Raw genomic sequence first — 23,935 nt, 5'->3', positions numbered from 1 at the left:
ATAATTTGATAAACATGACAGACGGTTAGTCCTATTCAACGGCTGTATTATACCTGTCATCTGAATTTAGATAATAAAGGTAACATATAGACTGTATTTTTCATAGTCATAATCATGTGTCAGTCTCAGCCGTCAATCAGGAGGTATCACCACGTTCGTCATCAAATCATCAAATAACGGATAAAAAAAAAAAATCCTGGATAAATGAGCAGTGTGATAAGAACCACTTAAAATGATCGAAAATGATAACCATCTTTGTCAAAAATGTATTTTGACGTGTACTTTTTTGTTTGGTCCATGTCCCACCTGCTAACATGGAGGAGGAGGAGTTTATGACTATATTGAAGCCAACCACCAGGAAGTGTGGCCATATTGGTAAGGTTGTGTTAACCTAAAATACAGTAGATTGATTATTGCAGCTTTAATTGAAAGAAAACAAAATACACAGAACTTAAGTTTTCTTTAAGTTTAACTGTTTTTTTTATTGGACAACGAGAACTGGACCTTGTGTACCAGCAAATTGAAGTAACTGAAACAATAGTAATGTGCAGGTGGACCAACTCAAACAATAACACGTGAACAGAACATTTGGATTCTCCGACGTACACCGACTCCGCTCAGCAGCACGTCTCAGTAGAAAGTTACACGTAAGAACAGAAAAGCATCAGAACATGAACAGTCAAAAAGAAAGTGCTGAAAATAAAGTTCCATTTCTTGGCGTCTTAAAAAAACATAATCTTTGCTTGCTGAGACTGTGTCTGTCTTTTGCAAAGTAATCATAAAACAGTGTAATGCTACAGCTTTTACAAGTTCACACAAAAAACTCCTCGTGCCATTCCCCTAAAAAGACATGACTCAAACCACAGGTTCTAAACAGTATCCCTCTACTGTAGCTCAACAGCACATGTAGCCTGTGTCACACAACTGAGATGGCAACATTAATCTATAAAATACAAAACAAGAGAATTGATTAACTGTACTTTTATCTTTTTTTTTTGTTTTAGCTGTGGCCCCACTGGATCCCATGTGTTACAACTCTATGAGACAGTCTGTGCCGGGGTAGTCTGGGAGGTTTAGCTCGTATTTTTTCTGGATGTCATAGGGCAGGAAGCGTCCGGCCAAGAAATGCTTCCCCGTGAAATTCATGGCACACTTCTTTGGTGCTGTAAGCGAGATGAGAACGTCCGGGTTAATCCCGTCCTGACTCGGTTCCTCTATATCCCAACCTGAGAGAGACAGGACGAAAAGAGACGTTGGAGAAAAAGAGCTTAGTGGTCATTTTCTGCCTGCTCAGAATCAGCAGGTAGTGTATTCAGGGATATGATAAGCTCACACTGAGCAGAATGTAGAATTTATCTCCCTGTGTAACTCCAACCTCCAGTCTGGGAGCCAACGCTCCTGGGCAGCTGCCTGAAGGCTCATTTATCATGTGTTTCCAGCCTGAAATCGAACATTTGCATGAACACCTACCTGAAGGCACATCCACACTGGCAATGGGGATCTTCACTTGCTTCAGGGTGACCAGAATACCAGAGTAAGGCTCCTTAATGTTGGTCCAGTCTGACTCTGGGCCCAGCATGGCATCAATCACTAGGTTGTAGGCATCGTTTATGAGCTGCACCTGAACACAACACACCTCAGTATGAACAGTTTATTCCAGTTTGCCTTTCTCAGAGACTGAGGAAAGCATGGCCTCACCGATATGGTCTACTTAACGAAAGTATCTTTATTGTTCCTACAATTGTGTCTTTTGCCATTTATCATATTTTTCTTATTTAGTTGGTGCAGCGTGCAAATCTACAAGCCTCTGTCACTGCAAGCATGGAGCATTACAGTAAGTGGTTGATGTCCTCTGCCCCGTCAAAGCCCCTGTTCACACCTGGTGTTAACATCCGTCTTGAGAGATCTGATCACAAGTGGTCAGCTCTGAGTTCATCTGTTCACACCTGATATTAAAATCACACAAGTGTCTTCTGTGATCACTTGGATCGGATCTCACTTCCCCGTTCTATTTGCCAAATTATGTTGTTTTTTTAATGCCTGAGTTAACAGATCTGCCAATGTCACTGTGTTTGTGTTTGTGTTGGTGTATAGTGTGTGTGTGTGTGTGCGTGTGTGTCAGCGTTAGTGAGTGAGCAAGCAAGAGAGAGAGGTGTCTGGTGGGGCTGAATGAATCTTGGACAGTTCTGCTGTGAAGAAAGATTCGACCAATTTAAGAAAATAATCGAACATAATGTGGTGATCAGTGTTGCTATTGTGGAGGTGGCAACAAGCAATCTCATATCAATATAAATCAATAAATGTTCAATATAATGAATAATATGTTTGATTCAATATTAAACTGTAGCGGTTCAGAGACTTAAGCTGAACAGGCGATCCTTCGTATAGCATCACTGACGGCAGTTCGCAGGGTAATATAGTTGATGGCGATGAAGACTAAAGCTCAAACTGAACAGTGGACCCCCCCCCCCCCGACTCAGGAGAGCTGAGGAAACAGCTTTTTGTGATGTGAACTTTGCTAACCAGGAGCATGAAGCTAAACCAGCTTCCCTGCTGTTCCCGCCAGATGTTCGAGCTCCTTGAACAACCAATGAAGCACAACAGGATTCGCTGATCTAGCAAATCTGTCACGGGTCACAGAGAGGGCGTTCACATCCCAAAGTCACGTTGTTCTTTACTCATAAATGAGTTTGGATCAAGGGGCTGCAATGAGCGTTACAAGGTGAAACCAATGGGTGGACAAGAATCACACAATTCTGAAGAGACTGATCTTGAACTCCAGGTTGTGCTTCACTTTTCTATCATATATTATGTCAATAAAACTCAATTGTCTCCAGCTGAGTTTAGCAAATCTAATGGTCAAGTTCCAAAGTTATACTTTCTCCTGTGCAAGCTTTCTTTGTGTTGCTATGTCGAGTCATAGCAACACAAAGACTAAACACACTGTAACATTGGAAAATTCCCACTTTCTTTCACTGTCACTGCAAACTACTAAATCTTTGTATTAACTGTGGCTGATAGTTTTTGCAGAGAAAGAGGATTTGGATTGTTTCCGATATGTTTTACTGGAATCACATTAGGATCTGTTTTCACAGCCACTATGGAGAGGAAGACTTTTTACAGGGACCACTAACTCTTTCATTGTTTTACTGTTTTAAGCTTCTTCTTTTTTTTAAGTGAAGCTACCCTTTAACGGCACAGAAAAGAAAACAGTATTTTTCCAGACTTTTCCCCAAAGTTGGCTTTATTAAATACTGGTGAGATTACAGGCCTATAATTATTGATTCAAATTTAAATCATATGAAATTTGGATGAACTACCCAAATATCAATTTCCAAATTTTCATGGGCCACAACCTGAGACATTTAGGAGCAACTGGTCTGAACAAGATTCAACAATTTAGTCAAAAGCAACAAATTGCTCAACAACACACACTTGAAAAGTAGTTTTCAGTATCACAATAAAACTGCACTTCATGTACAGACACCACTGAGGTCCATGCTTATGAAATGCGTTGAAATCAGTTATCGTGTAAGAGTGCTGCTGACCTCTGTGGGGAGGTAGGAGAGGAACGGGATGTCCATCTTTTCACACTGAACCGTGAAATCCTGGTGTAGACTGTGAGAGGAGCGTTTGGGGTGGTAGATGGTGGGCTCATACTCCTACATGAGACGAGGCCACAGGGAATAAGGGGGGGGGGGGGGCACAAAGGAGGAAAAAACGAAAAAAGTTAGCACAATATCTACACAGCCAATGATATTAGGAATCGTCGACGTAATTAAGTGTGGATGATGCATCGACGGACATTTATTACATGTGGTTCACGACAAGTGAAAATACTGTTAACAAGTGATCAGCAGTTGTGGTTTTTTCTACAGTCTGTTCCCTGAATGAATACTTCCTTTATAAACCGAGAAGAGTGGAAATCCAGACACCTGCAGTCTGAAGAGTCTGTGATGCTCAGCAGGAAGCAGCTGTGACCTCACTCATAAAAAGGGTCCAGTGTCACTGTCAGTGTGTGTGTGTGTGTGTGTGTGTGTGTGTGTGTGTGTGTGTGTGTGTGTGTGTGTGTGTGTGTGTGTGTGTGTGTGTGTGTGTGTGTGTGTGTGTGTTTGCATGTTTAAAAGTCCGTCCATCACAATACACTGAAGACGAATTGAATCATGTCTGTTGTGCTCATTTCTTTTAATACAAATGCTTTGGCTCTAAACAATGCACAACATGTTGCTATTGACGACAAGCAGAGTAACTCCAGCTCATTATTTGTGGAAAGTCACATTTCTGTTGAACTGCAAGTGGACAGTAACCAAGTAGATTTACTGGAGTAGGCCTACTGTACTTGAATAAAAAAAACATAGGTACTTTATACTTCACAACGTAGTATTAGAGCCACTTGAAGGGGAGAAAAAATCGGATATTTCGAGAATGAAGTAATCATTTTAAGCAAAGTGTCATTTTAAAGAAGTCTGTTTCAGTTACAATGAGGATTGTGGAGTATCTTTAGAAGTTATACTTGAGTATACGTTTCACAAGTAATAAAATACACACATCAGTACATCAGCATCACATCATCATAAGTATCAGAACTGTGAAAAGACTCCGTGAGAAACTGTTTATTCTGAAGAAAGAACCACATGAGGAGAGGAGGAAATGCTTGGTCATAGTCGACTGTATTTCGCTAGTTACGTCTGCAGGATATTTACAGGGGTTTCATTGTTTCTCAAACAATGAGATTGGTTCAAGATTCAAAAAATGTTTCCATCTTTATTCTCGTAATACTATGACTTTCTTTCTAATTCAATTTCAACTTTATTCTTGAAATATCAGATTTATCCTTTTCTTTTATACGGCCCTATAAGGTATCCATCATTATACTTCAAGCATGCTACATTTCAGATGCAAATTCTTTATACTCAACTACATTTATTAGACATTAAATTATAACACTGTAACTTTAAGTGAGGTACTTGTACTTGTAATGAAACAAGTTTGATCTTGTATCTGTACTTTTCTTCAAGTAGAGTATTTGAAAGCTTCTTCGTGTTCATGAGATCCAAAACCTTTATTGTACATATAATATGTTATATGTGGTAATATGGTTATATCTAAATCAAAAGGGATCCAATATTTTGTATTAACATCTGGCCAATGTATGATTCTTTAGCTGTAGCCAACTAACAAATATGGAATAATAAAAAGGGATCGTTTTAAATGTAGGTGATCTGTGAGCTGCTACAAAAAAGTATCTGTCAGATCAAACGGAGCTCCTTTGGTATCCCAAACCAATCAAACCTCCACAGCGAGGATCCCCTGACATCATCGAGCTGGCAGAGCGAAAAACAATCTACTGTGTGTGTGTGTGGATGTGTGTGTGTGTGTATATGTGTGTGTCACTGTCCCTCAGGGTTTGCCCTTGACCTCATCAGCAGCAAAACCATCAAGCTGTGTGAAACTAAGAGCTCCCCATGCCTGTCAGTGTCACCGAGCCCGAACAGAAATGAGCCGTGAGACACAAACAAGCAGAGGGCACAGACGGGGTCTTTCTCCAGTTAATGCTCACAGACGACAGGGTCACACCTCCTCTCTCTGAGGGACGGCCGTGGTGTTTTGTCGGATCCTGATGTCGCACACAGCTTATTAGGAACGAAGGGATGAGGTCTGCAGGACAATTAAGTCTTTGACTAATGAAAAACTTTCAATACAGCATCTTAATGTTAATGTGTAAACTGGGCACACTGTTTATATTCTGGTGACACTGTTCAACTTCTATTCTATACAGATTTGTATAATTCCTTGCATTTATAACGCATGTTTACCTATTTATTACTTTTACTGACATTATTTTTATTCGACTCTTTGCTGCTGCAGCACAGCACATGTCTCCATTATGGGACTAACAAAGGATTATCTTATCCTATGCTAATTTAGCATCCTTTAAATGTGGTTGTTTTACTGTCTGCTGCCTCCAGAGACAGATTGTAATGATATACAACAAGCTGTGAAGTTACAGCGGGACCAATGTGCACTGGACTTAGATTGTTGTAGTGATCCAACTTTAGCTTTGATCAAAGAGTATCTGAGTTGTCCGGTAAATGCTCCATTTAGTTTTTCCGTATATACCGAACCCTGGAAATAATCACAGAGTTATGACAGACTCCGACACGACCTGACTTTGTGAACACGAACATCTTGTAGTGACGTGAGAAGCGAGTTGGCCCGGTCGCCTGCAAGTGATCATATGCTCTGTCTGATCACATTCACAGCTCCGCATCAGGGGCTCAACGCCATGTGTGTGTATATGTGTTTGCAAGTGTGTGTGTGCGAATGTTTGTGTCTCGCGTGTACGCATGCATGTCTCCTTGCTGACAGGGATCACGTCGCACCATGAAAAACATAAACCGTTACACCAGCTCCACAGTCCAAAGTGAGTGCTCGAGTTTCTTAAAATAGGAGCAGTTTCAGACTTGTGAGGTCCCAGTCGGCCAATTGCAGTGTTTGGTCAAACATTATAACAAAGTACAAAGTAATAAAATAGCAGACAAAACGCATAAATGATACCTTTTAAAAGAGGGAATCAGCGCCCAGCTTCTTAAAGTTTTTCACGCCAAGTTACTGAGAAGCCCCTTAGTCATTTCTCAAATGGCAGATTAAAATATATCACTCTCATAGTCCTCTGACCTCATCCTCGGGCCTTAAGAGGGAAACAGACAGAGTGGGGGATAGACTCCACAGAGAGCCATCAGCCTGCCTAAACAAAATCTGTCTAACATGGTTTTAATCGGAGCTGTAAATGCTCTGTAAATCCAGCATGTCAGACATATATAGAAAAGAGTATGGATGCATTCCTCTACAAACCAAAGACCCCAAAAACACATATCCATTATTTCCTTTCCAATAAAGTCGTGGACTGCGGGGGCAGGCAGACGTGCACTCAAATGAACTGCACCGTGTAAAAAAAAGACACTCTTCTGGCTGTGGTGTGTTCGGAGAGGATGGGTCCCTGCCTCCAAAAACAATTTGTCTTGGGTTTGTCAGTCAGTGTGTGGCCTGCGAGGGAAACATCGTGGTCATGACATCAGATCGTGGCCGCCGAGCGTAAGACGCAGACGGCTTTAACGAGAGTAACAATGGCATGATGTCATGGCTGTCTGAGTGCCCTCGCAGTGAGGGTAATGGGATAACGTCTCTGAGCAATCTACAGGAGCAGAAATGAAACTGTGTAAAACCTGTCTGGGGGATCCTGTGTTGGTCCTGATGTGAGACTGTTTATTCCACTGTGATTTAATCCATATAATGACTGTGCGAGCACCGGACTGTAATGGATCATTTGTTGTGTTATTAAATCCATTTACTCTGCTGGAAATCTGCTTTTGTGTTATCAGCCACACTAATGCATGTCTGTACAGTTGTTTACTTACAAATATGCGCAGGTGTCGGGCGCACACCAGCCCAATGGAGCCGTTCTGATCGGGACCACAGATCACCAGCACTGTTGGCTGCTTCTTTGCTAGAGAGCTGAGGGGGTAGGCCTGGTGGAGAGAAGACACGAGAGGCAAATAAAGGGTTAGAGACGAGCTGATGACTGGGCGGACGGAAAGATGTGAGACAGAGAGATAGAAGAGATTTACTGAGGAGAAAATAGAAAGGGTTAGTGAGACAAAAACAAGAGGAAGATCGATGGTCATCAGTGTTCAGTGTGATCCCTCGGACTTCGGGCTTCTTATTCAGGGCAGGTCATCCTATCTGTGATTGGCCTCTGCATCGTACTCAGAGTCCCTTCCTGCAGCATGCCACACATGCCAGACAAGGGTGGAAATGGAACCAGGGCCATTGTCTATGAGAAAAAGCCCAATCTTATTAAAATAACCCTGGCAGTAGGGGAGAAAATACCAGTGTCCTTTGCCATGGGACGCTTCCATTTATACGCCACACTTTCCGTCTCTGCCCTGGCTGCAGCGGATTGCTGGCATCCGCCTCGTCTACTGGCCACACGTTTCCTTGTAAATCACCCTGGGCCTTCGGAAACAAGGCCGGTATATATAGGCCTGCGCAACTGTCAACCTGAGAAGACCCAAACAGAAGTGTGTGTGTGTGTGTGTGTCTGTGTCTGTATGTGTTACGTTTTTTTAAAGGTCATAGCATAATTTCCTAAACCAGAAAAAGAACAATTTACGCTGACGTCAGGAAAACCTGTCCAATTAGAGCCCAATAAATGTTTGTCAGAACGGCAGTTTACAGTAACACTTAAGATTACAGCCCACAAATTAAAGTGACACTATTTTCTAAGTATGTAAAAAAGGATATTTTAAGAACAAAACAAGAAGTTTAAAAATAGCATACTGTTTGTTTATTAGGAGTGTTTATATTCACTTACATAACAATGTAGTTGTGGTTGATCCAAAGAATATAATGTGATGCACCTTTGAATATATACATATGGTTAACAAATTTTGTTTTGTATGCATTTTAAAGGCTTATTTTTGTACATCTCTGTAATTATTTAGGCTAGTAGTAATAATTATTATTATTATAATAATAATAATAATAATTTTATTTGTATAGTTCCTTTTCAAAACAGTCATTACAAAGTGCTTCACAAAGAGGACAAATAAAACATAAAAGGCAACAAGCAATTTAATACAACATCATTTCAAATGATTGGGAAAAGAAAAGGATAAAAGAAACATAATAGCTAAAAACAAGTAAAAGCCATTTGGTAAAAGTGGGTTTTGAGATATGATGGAACTAAACACAACTAAATACTTCATTTTCTAAGTATCCTGTATTTTAAAGGGTAATTAACAGTATCGTAACAAAGTACATGTATGAGGTCTTGGCCCTGTTATTACAAGACTTGTCCTCCCCTTTAACTAATATATTGCAATTGTTTTACATTATAGGTTGCAGGCTGTCAGGCAACTTTTACATAATTCAAATTGAGCTGCTTCATTCTCTGGTGTTAATTCTCGGCCCCCTGAGCCTGAATTAGGCCCAAAATTCCTCCACTGCACATAAAGCCCATTAACTTCCTCTTCCACTAATGTATTCACGGCAGGAGAAAGTTCACATGGAGAAATAGGCCATTCTCCACTTCAGATAATTGGATATAACAAGACTGCATTAACCAGAGCGATGGATCCAGGAGGAGAGACAGCGGCTGTTATCTCCCATCATAACAGCTCAGCTGAGAAATCATCACACGGACTCAATGGGCCACGGGGCTGATGGTAATATCAGGAAAGAGGAGCAGGGAGCGATCGAGAGGGAACAAGAGACAGGAGGTATAGAAACTAAAAGTGTGCAACAGTAAATCAGGACAGTTGTTAATTTTCATATCTGATGAGACAGAGGCTTTTGTGAGTTTCACACTGTGTAACCTGATCTTAATGATATAACCTCTCAGTGGCACTCACTGCAAATATGTACTTAGAGGGAAATGCTAACTCATCCATATTCAGTATGTGTTTTATCGACTAGAACAAAATATCAGGAGGTTAAATAAACAGAGGTAGCAGACCTGAGCAGCACAGATCTATTTATTTATGTTAACAAGGGACCAAATAACTGTGTAGTGAGAAAGGGTCTATTCAGACCTCTAACTATTGTTCAACATGCAATAGCAAGAAGCTATTTCCATCTAATTTCCTCCAATAAACCAACCATGAGTTAGTCCAATGGAAGTGGTTTTCCTCAGGAGGTGGAGGAAACCAAATGGGAGCTAAAAGTAGAGTAAATATTAGACTTTACATCATCTGGTGGACAGAAATACAACTCCTGATGAGTTTTCCTGCTGCTCCAAGTCTGCTGGGTACGTTCATGTGCATCAGCATACAATAACTCACATTACCCCTAGGATTAATTATTGCCTGTCTATGGTGTCTGTGTTGCTGAAGGTGCTGCTGGGTTTGTTTTGTAATGGGAAATACTGGCAGAAGGACTGCAGGGTCAATCTTCACACAAATAATGAATTTCACGACTACTTTAATCACCATTTTAAAAACAACTTCCAAGTTTGACCTGATGCCCGGTGCTTTTGGATGTTTTACACACTAATGCTGACAGCATGGCCAAAACAAAAGACAGTTGTATGGATTTATTTATATATTTTTATATATTTTTTCGGGCATTTCACCTTTACTGATGGGATAGTAACCATGAGATGGGGAGAGAGAGTGGGGAAGATATGCAGCAAAGGTCAGAACCAAACCTGCAGCCACTGAGGACTCAAGCCTCCATATGCAGGGTGCCATCGCTACCAGGTGAGCTGGTCGTCTGGATTTGTGCAGATCACTAAATCTCTTTCTTATATCAAGTAACTATCTTAATAGAAGTCTATCCATCCATTATCTAGACTGCTTGGCCGTTGAGGGTCACGCTGGGAGCCGGAGCCGGGCGATACATCCTGGAGAGGTCGACAGCGCATAACAGGACCAACATGTACAGACAAACAACCATTCACTCTACAGTCAATTCAGAGTAGCTTCTTAACCCAACCCCAATCTACATGTCTTTAGACTGTGGGAGGAAGCCGAAGTACCCAGAGAAAACCCCCACACACACACAGGAGTAAACAAGTCTATGATACACTTGAATCCAAAATTGTGTGACTTTTTTAAAATCTAGTTCAAACTGCATAGACAGCAAATGTAACCACAGTATTGTTTAATAAAAACGATGTTTCCACACTCTGTTTCGATGTTGCTCAGATGGTTTCCAGTGTTTGAGATATTTATGATATTTCTGATGTGTCTGCGATCTCTACAAGTGCAGCCAGATGGTGTGTTCCATCTGTTGAGCAGGTTTGTGATGTGCTTGCTACTTTTCGTCTGCTCTCCTGTAGAACTTTGTACATCTTGGTTCAGTATATATATATATATAATTATAAAACATTGCATAAATGCATCAGGAACAATACTGTTAAACCTAATCTAACTAGAAGAGAGGAACCAGGAGGGTAGGGTCAAGGGCAGAGCAGTGCTGGGACCCACCACAACTGCAACCACACACACACACACACGCCTGAAAAATATAGTTCGCTTGATTGCAATACGGTCTCTCAGGGAGCTCCGCTTTGATGTAAATGGTAAAGACACATGTGCATTCACTTCCAATCAACCTGAAACACACACTGATCCTGAGAAAACATTATCAGGGCCCTAAAAACACAAATATACTTCCATATGCAGAGAAACAGGGCCTTTAATAGGACACTAGGAGACCAACCTGAAGTCCGGGGGCTCCTGTAAACTATTGGCTAATTTATTGCTGTGTGGTAACAAAAACTTCTTCTGTCTCCACTAAGGTGATGAAAAGCCTCAGACTGATACAGAAACACACACACAGTCTGGGCCTGATGGCTGTGGCTGCTGGAACAGTAAAGGGATTACTTACAGAAAACCTAAAACCAATCTGGCAACCCGAGGTGTAGGTGAGTGTGCGTGAGTGAGCACATGGTCGTTTGTGTGGTGTACTCGGAGGCCAGCAGCAGCAGGCCTGTAGTGAAATCAATGAAATCAGACTGTCTGCATCTCCTTCTACTGTAATTTTCCTTAAATAGCAGTGATGTCATGTAAGCGGTAGCGTGCTGCTGGCGGCTGTGGGCAGCAGAGATCCACAGCGTCCAGGGCCGTGTTTGTCTAGTAAGGCTACGCTGTTGGGGCTGCATGGTGGAGGGCCCGGCATGGGGCCAGCAGGGGCTGATGATAATAGAGGGGAAGTGGATGTGGTGGGTTTAATCACATACTCACACACAAAGTCTCTGCTTCTGACTGATGCTGCTGCTGCTGCACACTGCCCGTCTAAGCTTTTACCTCTCTTTGTTTCTTTTTCATGTTCCTCATTTTTCCTGTCACTATCGTTTAACGGTATCTGTTGTGTGTGTGTCTGTCGCAGCCCAACAGTGTAATTACTTTCTTTGGTTGAACAATGTGTTGTTTTATTAAACATTTATAAACCTAATCACCAATGGTGAAATAATTCAAACCAAAACAATTGAAAGCAGAAAAAACTAAATCAGCTCCATCAAGCATTAATACAATAATGACTATGTCAAACTAGTGTAACCATGACAATGACATATTTGGTTTGATATTTATATTTAGAGCAACAGTTACTTTTCGGTTCTGTTTTGGTCTCCACCAACAATCTGGCTTTTTAGCCACTAAATGTTCAATTTAGCTAATCCCTGACTTTGTCTGTTTTGCTGAGCAGTCGCCTGCTACAGCTGGAGTTTTGTGAGGGTTGACAAAAAACAAAACAACGAGCTAAAAGAAGTTAAAATACTCACATAGAGTTGGGTGACAATTCAATGTGGGTTTGTGATTGCCAGCAGCACCTTTCACAATAAACATTTGGTATTGATAAATACAGCTTTAAAGAGAGCAGGTCATTATTGTATTACTCAATCAGGTATGACACAAATCAACAAAAGTTTCCTTGTTCCTATTCTTGAGAAATCTAAAATTGTCTGATTTCCTGTGAACGTTTGAGGATAGTGTTGAAATTATAATTATTATTATATAATTATAATCTGCATTAAAAAAACAAACAATCATCTTAGGTTTACTTCTATGTCTCTATGCCTCAGATTTATATGATGCATGTGCAAAAGATCTATTTATACTGCAATAGTTTCTCCCTTTTGGCTCCGTTTTGGTCTCCACCAAACCCTGGGGGAAATATCTGGCTTTTTCGCTACAGGTAGCGCAGAGTGGGTTATTCGAGTGTCCTCACTTAAAAAGCTCACGTATCTAAGTGGATCAGAAGAGTTGGGTAATGATTTAATGTGCGTTTGTAAATACAAATGGGAACTTTCACATGACACATACTCAACTGGTCAATTGTTAATTAAAAATATTGATTAATGTAGCTTTAAAAAGAGCCGGTCAATCGATTATGACACAAATCAATGAGAATTTCCTCAGTCTACTCTTCAGAATCTTATTTGATTTTACATTGATGTTTGCCTCTAGTGTTGGAAATATTATTATAATAACGTACATGGTAAAAACCAACATTCTTATATTTATTTAAACAATGTCTCTTTATGGCTTTTCTCTTTCTAAAACCGTTAAAGGTGTCTCATCTAACGGTTGTTACCACTTAGTTCAGTGGTTTCTGCAACACGTGTGTTTCTGCTTCTGTGTGTTTCTCTGTGTCTTTGTCTCCTTCCCCCTTTTTCTTTTTCTCTTCATCCCTCTTCCTGACAGCAACGCCAGGTTTCATGTGTCTTGCAGCTCAGACTCTTATTCATCACAGCCCGCTGAAGAGTCCACTAAGGAAACCAGTGTGGCATGAAACCAAGCCAGTGGTCTGGTCAAAGGGAACCACATGTGTTCCCAACAGCCCTCCACAGACAGGCAGACACACACACACTCACACACACACCCTCCCTCCCTCCCTCCCTCTCTCTCTTTCTTGGCTCAACACAGTCCAGATCGCAGCAGCAGAATATAAACTGCGTCCACACCAGTGAAGATGGAGCTGCGGTTCTGGTTCTCGGTGTGGTTCTGGACTGCGAGCGCAGACTGAGCTCAGGTGTTCTGCCCCGAGGAGAGCCGCTCAAATATTTGGAGGTAAATGTCACAGAAAATAAGAACATTTCCTCCACATAATAATCCGACACTTTGGATGGAAGTTCATGCAAATTGGGGAAAAGTGTAAGTGGCAGCAGCTGTGACTTCTTGCCCCCCTCTAACAATCCAACAGTCAAAACAGGATCACTGTTGTTTTTCACATTATCACTGACACAGACTGTGCAGCGGCTTTTCTATAAAACAATAAAAAAAATCGGAGAAAATTTGCGACTTCTATGAAACAGTTTGCTGACACAGTTAAGGCTATTTAACCGATTTGGTTGGCTGAGGCCTCGACAGTGCATCTGTATTGGATGGTTTTATTTGGTTATAAATTTCACAATAAGGGAAAGGAAAATAATAAAAACTGTGTGTAGTTCTGGGCTTTGCTCTAATTTGCAAATACGAAGACAGAGCAACACAGACGTCAGGGTAAAACTGTTCACATGGGAAACTGCTGTGGCTCAGGGGTTAGAGCAGCTGTCCTCAAACCAAAAGGTCGGCATGCTGAAGTGTCCTTGGGCAAGGTACTGAACCACAAATGGCCCCTTCTCATAGAGAAAGTGCTGCACATAGATGCACTGTATGAATGTGTGTGTGTGTGAATGTAAAACTGTACTGTAAAGCTCTTTGAGTGGTCAACAGGACTAGGAAAGGCCTTTAATATTTACCAGAACATATGATAAAATATGAAAAATAAATTGGAAGTGCTGGTGTGACAGTAGTGGTCAGATAAACACACACCAAAATACACAAAAACACACGCACATCAGAGTAAATAGCAGCCGCTGTTCAGTAGTTAGTGCTGCTGGTTTAATGGCCCAAAGATAATAGCTTTAAAAGCACAACAGCACATTCAAAGCATTGGTTCATTTCACAATGAAACCAAACTGCTCGGCCTATATAAACCTGAAAGCTTTATCAACCTTCATTTATAGGGATAGTACGTGATTGGATCAGCCCATGAACACATCACTAGGGATGGATGGAAATTATGAATGACTCAAAAATAGAAGGAAAAAAAGTACTTTGGCTTGAGCCGTCTTCTCCTTCACTTACATCAGGGAAATGAAACGAGGGTAAAATGGAAAATACGAAGCAAAGACAGATGGACTGAAACTCTCTGGAGATGTGGAAGCTGTGCACTGACCTTGGTGATGGCGATGGCGCACGCTTGTCCCCAGATCTCTATCAGCTGCTGTTGTCCAAACCTGTAGTCCCTCACCAGCTCTGTCTCGATAGCTGCCGCCTCCCCTTTACTGTGGGACACAGAGCAGCAGGGTGAGAAAGAGACGCAACATGTTTGTTCATCGTTAGCATCCAAACCAAACGCTCTGAGCCTCGTGCACGATTCATTATCTGCAATGTCTATGTACTTTCCTTTCATTTGATCTTTTCACTCTTTTTGGTTTACATGCAGTAACTTCCATATCAACCACCACTGTTATAACAATGTCATATAACAAACACACACACTCTCTATGTGTATAAATTGTGATTGGATTATATTATGTACATTTTTATTAATTTTTTTATTCCCTATTTTTTTTCGTATATAGTTTTGTTTGAGTATATTGTTACAATGTATTATCTGGTTTGTCATGTGCCTGATACCTTGCTGCTGTGATAGAGGAATTTCCCTCTATCCATCCATCCATGTAGCACCGCTGTATGCTACACCTTTCTATCACACAACATTCACACAAAGCCATCACTTTGGGGGTGAGTGTCTTGCCCGACGACACTGTGGACACCGACAAGCGGACTGGAGGAGCCAGGGATCGAACCACCGACCCTCTGGTTCGTGGACGACCTCCTGAGCCACAGTTGCCTTATGCATATTGAAAATATTCCTAATGCAATGAGCAGTGTTACATGTCTTTTGTTTAGCAAGATATTCTTTTTATTTGTCTATTTGGGTTAGTTTTGTTAAGTTAATGAAGTTTACTGTTAACATTTATACTTAATTTTTTTTATAAATTGTCAATGATGAAACTGTAGTTTTATAGTATTAATGACTTGTAGTTTCAGTTGTTTTTCCACCTCTCGTCTGTTTAATTGGTTTGTCCTGCCAATATATATTTTCCAACTGTTTGTCATTAGTAAGGTCAGTTCTGTGTTGAGGTCTAAGCTCCTCTGTTGCCGTTTATTTTTATCTATTTTCACTTTTGTTCCATTTGTTGATTCATTTTAGGACCTAGTTTGGTTGATAATCACTTTGTGTATTGTTTCTTCTCATTTTGGGAGTAAATGAAAAACTGTTTTCAAATTCCAAAACCCTGATTCCTGTGTTTCTCTGCTTGGTCTCTAACAGAACTCCACTGTACATCTGTAAAGCAGCAGGCCAACACTACCACGGGCATTTACAAGGGGACTTTCAGTTTTTAACGTGACACATAATTTGTCTGTTTACATACGGTGTCAAATGGTCATTATATATGATCGGCTGAAGCTACAAGTGTGGCCGGAAGGTTTTTAAGAGATATACAGTATGCATGAGTCAAGGTCTTCTCATAACAAACCTTAACAGCGTCTGGGAAATGTGGCCATGAAACTCACAACTACAACTTAACATTTGTGTGTGTGTGCTGTACAGTTTAAGGACACAACATAAAGTTTATGTATAAGTTTTTACATTCTTTACACACAGTTTATATGTGTGTTCAAATATTCCTTCTGAACCGATCCCCAGAGGTGCGTGTCCGTGTGAATGTGTGTGATGGATGCAGTTCGGCTCACAGAGCAGTGGGCAGGAGACATTGCACAGTGCTGACGCCTGTTATTCAGAATGTAAAGAGCAGGAAGAGGCTGAGGGGAAAATCCACCCTGTGTCCCATCATCTTTTAACATTCTGTAATATCCCTATTACTCTACAGACACCTGGTGGTCGTTCTCTGTACTGCATGACCTGAGCCCCGAAGCGGTCCCTTTCAATTGTCTTCATTAATGTTTTCAATTGACTGAACTGTGCTGCTTAATTACCACAGAGTCATTCAAGTGAGATTAGACATTTGTGTCAAACTTATTAAAAATCATTTATCAGAGTGCTGCCGGCCAATAAGAGCACATGGCAGGAGGATCAATGGACAAAAGCAATATTGTGCTTTTAATCAGCACCGACTCAACAGGGTCACTCCACTACCTCTCAACGACGTTCAAGATCTGTGTGTGTGTGTGTGTGCGTGCGTGCGTGCGTGCGTGCGTGCGTGCGTGTGTGTGTGTGTGTGTGTGTATGTGTGTGTGTGACGCTAAATGTCCAATCCACATCAGCAACAATGATCCTGATGGTAAATTGAACCTCCACAAACAGAGGATTCATAATATTCCATAGTCAAACATGTACATAATCAGAGCACAGATTAGCTCCACAGCAGATTTGTTTTAAATGGGTTTGCAGAATTTTAGTGAGGTCAGCACTTGCAGCATATTTATGTACACAGCCATCCTTCTAACTGTAATAAAATAATTTCAGCTTTCATGCAGTGCAATAATAATAACGCTGGCCAGGGCTGTTGCGTCATAACTATTGTGCCGCTTCATCCATTTTCCAGGAAGACAAATCACTGTTACTGTTCTGTTTGTGCATAACAATTACAGTGAAGGACTGTATCTGAATCTCTATATTATGTGTCCTTGCTCGTGTGTGTGTGTGTGTGTGTGTGTGTGTGTGTGTGTGCGCGCGCGGGTGTGCGTGTGCAGGCAAGCCAGTGTTTCTATGTGGGGCTCCTGGCATTTACCTGAGCCAGTGGAGCGACAGCAGCTGTCACCCACAGCTCACCTCAGGGAAGTTTCCTGAGTCGGTGTGACAAGTTGATCTTTGGAAAGTTCACCTCGGTCCACAGGGTTCGCTCTATGTTCCGCTGCACCCATTAGCACCAGAGCCTCTTGCCGCTTTCCCTGAGCTGAATTGATTCTACAACAGGACTGTGAATTTAATTTGTCTGCCTTTAAGGGTCGGGGGGGGGGGGGGAGAAAAGCCCCCATTCGATGTGTTGTTATTTTTGGGTGGAGAACCTAGGAACAGTGCTGCTGCTTGAACAGGCCGCTACTATTGATCCTTAACCTTGCTGACCGAATAAAGTGCTGTGGGTGTTCCGGCTTTAGCCAGGAGGTGCTGCCACAAGGGAGCAGCACAGTGTTCAGGATGGCAGATGGCTGACACACACTGCATGTGTTTTTTTTTTCACCGTTTACCATCTCTCATCCTGCTGATTACAACCTTTGACCAGGCATTTATTTACTTGAAGCTACTGAAGGACACTGAATACCTTAGCATAACCTATTATTCCATTTAAATGTGCAAGTAGCTTCTGAGGCTAAAGGAAAGTGGGCAGGCAGATATATGTCACCCAGACCTGGATTTAAGAAAACTAGAATAGCACTCTGGCTGTTTTCTCTCTTTCTCTCTCACACACACACACACACACACACACACACACACACACACACACACACACACACACACACACACACACACACACACACACACACACACACACACACACACACACACACACACACTGGAGATGCTGCTGACCCCATTTTAGTTTGAAAGTCAGGTGCATAATTTGTTTTCCGGACATGCAGAAACAGAGACGTTTGAAAACGATGCTGTAGATAACTGCTTGCTGATTGGGTCTTTTTGGTCACCGGTGTGGAGCTCAACATGGATAATATATTGCAAATGTTGACCCCGTTGTCTTTGCTAACAGCTATCTTACGATGATGTAACTGCTTACATGCGTGGGGGAAGAGTTAATACTCAGTGGCATGCCCAGTGTGCATGAGTGGTCACGTGATATGCGTTGCCAGGCATGTTAGTGTGGACAGGGATTAAAACTGATAACAGACCCAAAACATGTGGACAGAGGTGTTTTGGTTTGAAGATGCCATTTAACCGGTTCTTCTCCATATCGCTTCTTTCCACCAAGTTTCATAGTAATGCAGTCATTTTTGCATAATCTTGCTCACAAACCAACAAATGAAAGGACGGGTGAAAACATAATCTCCCTGGTGGAGGTAATGAGCTCTTATGAGTAGTTGCTTCTGTTGCAGCAGTCATGCAGCAGCCTGCGGCCTCTCCCCACTGGGAGAGATGATTTCCCTGAACGCTGGGGTGTGATGTGCCCTCTGCAATATGTCATATTCATTGTAGCACTGCTTAACTGTGATCACAAGCTGCTTAATGAGTCTGTTTACTTTACACATGAGATAAGGTAAAATGAAACTTTAATGGCCCCTGTGGGGAAATTGCCACACTGCAGCAGTACAAGACCGAAGCATATATACGGCAAAAATAATAATGATTTTAGAAATGATCGAGTAGTTGAGGGGTCATAAAAACACCGAAATGAAAAAATTATGTCGAGCAATCGCAGAGTAATAATACATTCTTATTGTTTCTGCAAAATCTAAGCATATTAGTGGTTACGAAAAACTATAATTCAAAAATCGAGCTATAGAGCTGTAAATGGAGAATACGACATATTACACAATCCAGTACAACATCCAGTACAACTCACCCATGTAATGCCAACCTATAATAACACGTTACTGTATGCATTCTGAAGCTGTGAAGTGTCCTTGTATCGTGAGAGATGAGAACTCCACTGGGCATCAGTAGTGCTTCTGTTTTTCTAGCTCTGAAAGACTGAAATAGCCACATTTCACCACCCCCTCCCTCGCTGTTTGCCTAATTTCCACCTTTCCAGGATGATCTGCTGGTGAGAAATGGAGCAGGACTAAAATAACTTCCATGTCTATTACAATCCAGATTTAAATGCAGTGAAAATCACAAGTAAATTAAACTCACTTTATTTTTGGCTCTCTTTCCTACAAGTTTTAACGGAAAACAATTCTATGACACTTTTACTTCATTAGTGACGTTCTTTCAATGTTCTTTAAATGTTCTAGTCCGATTTATCCATGGTGCAGCCCTGCCTTATCTACCTATTCCAGATATTCTGTTGGATAATTAACAGAATTTTACCCACCACAGTAAGAGGCCAGGTGCAATGGGAACTGTCGTGGTGTATTTAAGAGCAGGTAATAATTAGTCAGACTGCTGCTGTGGAGAGGACAGAAAGAATGAAAACACTGTTATTAGGTTCCCTCTTCTTAGTCCCTCCTCTCCTCCACTATCTGTCCACCTCCTGCCGCATTTATGTAGCTCTCAACTACCTCTGATGATACTTCAGGCCTTTTTAAACACTAATTAAGCACCGCAACAAAGGGCATCTTGATAACAGGGAAACTGTGACATTTCCATAGAATTTAACGTCTTCTTTGTTGCTGTCTATCACAGTTAAGTGAAAGTGGGGCCTAAATATATCTTCCCATGCACATATATATATATATATATATATATATATATCTACATGAAATGTTTTGTGTTTGCTACAGCTGCTGTTCTACTGAATAGCCACAAGCATCAGTGGAAACTGAAACATCCTCGACATGACTCAACCTCTCGAAACTAGAAACAGAATAATATCTCTTTTGAAAACTACACGCGTGCTGTCTATCGCCGTATATATGTCACAACTATATGTATACATCTGCTCTCAATTCAGGCTAATAATAACATTTCAAAATTGGATACGATTCTCATGATGACAAATAGGACATCTCATTTAACCTTGGTAAATATCAAAAGATGCTTCTGCGCCCTGATGCTGAAATACCTTGACCTGAATGTGCATCACATTCTGAGGAACCGAAGTGCAGCAGAAGACCCTGCAGTGATCTCCACGCTGATTTTTCCTTTCAGTCGGTCACTTGGTTCTCATTTGATCCCCAACTCTTTCTCCCTAGTTTACCCTTATTCATGTTCGTTCTCCGTCTTCCTCTGCCTCTCTCGACCTCGTATTTCTCCATCCTCTGCCTCTGCTCTGCTTTACACTTCACTGAGCCAGGGTGACGGCAGATGGAGGGCTGACAGTAAAAGATGCGTGCAGAGAGAGAGAGAGAGAACAGAGACCGAGAGAGAACATGGGAGATGACTCACCCTGGCTGATGTAATTTGTTTTGTGGGTTTTATATCAATACCTGAAGAATGCCTTTAGAGGAAAAACGCAGAATGCAACTACAGAGGTGAGGCTGCAGACCTGTCATCGCTGCCCTGCAATAATCTCATTATAAGCACGCAGCCTCGTTCCAGCTAAAAGGTTTTGGTCGTAATTTTGGCATCATGCTGATGGACAGTCGTGGTTATGTTCTCCGCGGCATTACAGCATGCGCTATGTTGCTGGCAGAATGGATCCCCTGCTATCTTAACCAGATTATCTGTGGGTTTTCCCAGGTGTGGGTGTGCATCTAATTGTGTGTAATAGTGTCATCTCAGGACACCTTTCATCATCAGGCAAGCCTCCTGGAGGGGGCCTCCAGGAAGTCCTGCAGCCTCCAGCTAAGAGACCATGTAACAGGGAATAATGGGGGGGCAGGGAGACGCTGGATGCTTCGTCCTTGTTCAGTAAAATGAGAGTAAAATAGAAAATGACTTCTATAAAGGCATCAGTGGGAACACCATAAAAGAGGGGTGCATCGGGGGAGGATTTTCTGAAACCAATTACTCGCAATAACATGAAAAGGCACTATTTTTGTCTCTGAAAGGAAAAAGTACAATAACTCAAACACAACAAATAAGAAACAGGTGGTTACATAAACTTAGCTCAATTGAAAAATCAATGACCCACAGAGATTTATGTCTGAGTGTATCTGTCTAGACTATCTGAGTGTATAGTTAGATATATGATGGGTTTTTGAGGTACCTGGCTAAATGAGACATTTTTTATTTAAAGTTAAATATTTGCAAACCCAAAACACAAATCATGGACTGCAGATTAAAATGTGCCCTTTATGGCACATTCACATGATTGACCCTGGTACTTGACGTGCATTAATGTGCGTTGTGTCATTTGAAATAGAGTCGACATAAGTGAGTGGGGCTCATTACAACTGCTATGGAGTCAAATAAGGATCATTAACATTATGGCCTTGGGAAAATGTTCATAAATGTTTTCACAGCTTGCAGTTGTATGCGGTATCACCTTGAGTGAGCAAATTAGAATTTGTGAAATTGTAACAGAAAACTAAATCTCACAAATTCAAGTTTTTTATTTTATTTTATCAAGTTCTTTTCTGACCACAGACAAAGAGACGACTGCACGAGACACTGGACCAACCATTGACGCCGCCGCCATATTTGATCAAGCAAATTGTCAGTTATCTATGTTTTTATTGTTATGATTGTAATTATGATACTAAAATATAATTCTCATACACACTTTTATATTTATAGGCTTTTATTAATAATTATATACATCTAGCTTTAAACTATATTACTCTTATATTACATACTTTTTCTACTATACTATGTTTCATTTGTTATACTGCTTTAACATCTAAACATGCATCCTACTCTATCTTATAAATGTCTTTGTCTGTTATTATGACTTGTTTGTATTTGCCGATTTTGTTCAATTTTTCTTAATGAGTGAGCAACGTGTTGATTGGTTAGTCAGCTCAGGTGTAAATACACTGTTAAAGTGCTTTGAGTGGTCATCAAGACTAGAAAAGCGCTATATAAATACAAAACCATTTACCATTTACCATTTAAAAATATCCCTGCACAATTTTTTCGTACACATGCACAAAATATTTCTTTAGTGGCAAATATTTAAAACATGCATTCAGATATTTTTTACGTGCAAAAAAAGGTGGTATAGAACTGCAGGCTGTGAAATTATCTGTGGACACACAAGCTCAAAATATGAATCACTGTTACTCAAAGTCACTTGTTTAGATTTTTAGAAGCCATAAGATAGATAGTGTTTTTACGGAGGACCAGGGGCTGCAGCAGTGTGTCATAAACAGCCTCAGCTGGCAGATAGGAGCTCGCCCTGCTCCTCCATATGGTCCCTTTCTAACTGCCCAGCATGAACCCCTTCATACTGCTCAATTCTTATCCAATCAGGATGCATGATTCACTTAGTTTCAAGTCTCCTTTGGTAATAATTTAGCCCTGGCTATATGTGATGTGTGTGTGTGTGTGTGTGAGACACAGAGGGACACAATCACATCCATACGACGTCTCCACCAGCATCATTCTTTCAAATCCGGCTTAATCAGTTTATCTGTCTGCTCATGTTCCTCATATCCGGTACAATGAGACGGACATTCTTTAGATGATCTCAATCAGTGGCTCCTGCGTTTTGCTCTCATAACTCATGGTGTCGCAGAGCAGCCATGCACCTGTGGACATAAAACATGGATGGATTATGTTTACCCGAAGCCACAGGTGCTGGCAGGCTCACGTAAGTGCTTTATTTCCTCTGTGTGAGTGTCCTCAAGATGCTAATGTCCATCCGTGGATCAGGTCTACTTATCCCTCATATTTAGATGTCATGTGCATGGCTGTTATCTAGATGGAGGAGCACCCATCCACAGACACACACACACACACACACACACACACACACACACACACACACACACACACACACACACACACACACACACACACACACACACACACATACATATAAAGCACACGCAGATGCATTCGAGCACAAAAACATACACACCCCCACTTGACCACAGGTTGCAACACCCTGTGGCCTCCTGAGTGCTCCTTAATCCTTTCACTTTGTCCAGAATATCCACCTCTGCCTCGGCTTTAAACCCTGCACCCCCCGCTCTGAGGCCAGGGGCCATCAGCATCACAAATTGCATGTTGTCACATCCGATTCATTTTCACTGTCGCTGGGTCTCGTCCTCTAGGTACTGGAGATGGAGCACAGTGGCTAACACAATTTCTAAGCCCGCTGACCAGAACACAGCAGACCGGTCACGTGTGTTACTAAGTGACCTGAACTTTAATAACGACAATTTATCAGTTGCCCTGCTCTTTAGGAGGAGCAGCTTGTCTCTGGTGAGGGACTTGGCTCGGCTATAATTATATTTATAAATCTCTATCTCCCTGATCAGGAACTGACCCTATGTATCAGACTGACTTCACACACACAGCATCAACAACTACCCAAATCCTTTCAATCATTTCTTTTCATTATAGCTTCAATTCCATACTGTTTATTTTATTCAGTTTAGATGGGAAAAGGTTGACCTCATTTCTCTCACTAGTGTGTCCCTTATGCAGATCCCTGGTGCCATAGCAACAAAGTTGCCATAATCATCATCATCAAAAAATTGTTCACTAGGCCCATTTATGTCAAAGGAAAAGGAGACTTGCATTCAGTAGCTCACCCAAAATACATTTCAACATCCAGCAGATCAGCAGTCACATTTTCACAGACAATTCCTCCGTCAATATGGACACATGCTGAGACACTACTGGATGTAGT

The 23,935-nt window shown here is 41.3% G+C and overlaps 1 protein-coding gene across 1 annotated transcript in view; it reads right to left on the bottom strand.

Moving 5' to 3' along the window:
- Nucleotides 1-456: 456 nt before the first annotated feature.
- Nucleotides 457-23,935, bottom strand: part of yjefn3 (YjeF N-terminal domain containing 3) — a 42,771-nt gene continuing 19,292 nt past the window's right edge. Inside the window, exons 2-6 of the mRNA XM_034582511.1 lie at nt 14,725-14,833; nt 7,419-7,529; nt 3,549-3,662; nt 1,471-1,621; nt 457-1,226 (exon numbers count right to left, since the gene is read on the bottom strand). Coding sequence (XP_034438402.1) covers nt 1,030-1,226; nt 1,471-1,621; nt 3,549-3,662; nt 7,419-7,529; nt 14,725-14,833 — 682 coding nt within the window. The 3' untranslated portion in view covers nt 457-1,029. The remainder of the gene's footprint in view (nt 1,227-1,470; nt 1,622-3,548; nt 3,663-7,418; nt 7,530-14,724; nt 14,834-23,935) is intronic.

This window comes from Hippoglossus hippoglossus, chromosome 4, assembly GCF_009819705.1.
Source record: "Hippoglossus hippoglossus isolate fHipHip1 chromosome 4, fHipHip1.pri, whole genome shotgun sequence".
Lineage (NCBI taxonomy): Eukaryota > Metazoa > Chordata > Actinopteri > Pleuronectiformes > Pleuronectidae > Hippoglossus > Hippoglossus hippoglossus.
Note: the sequence above shows the minus strand (reverse complement) of the source record. Positions and strands in the feature narration are given on the sequence as shown.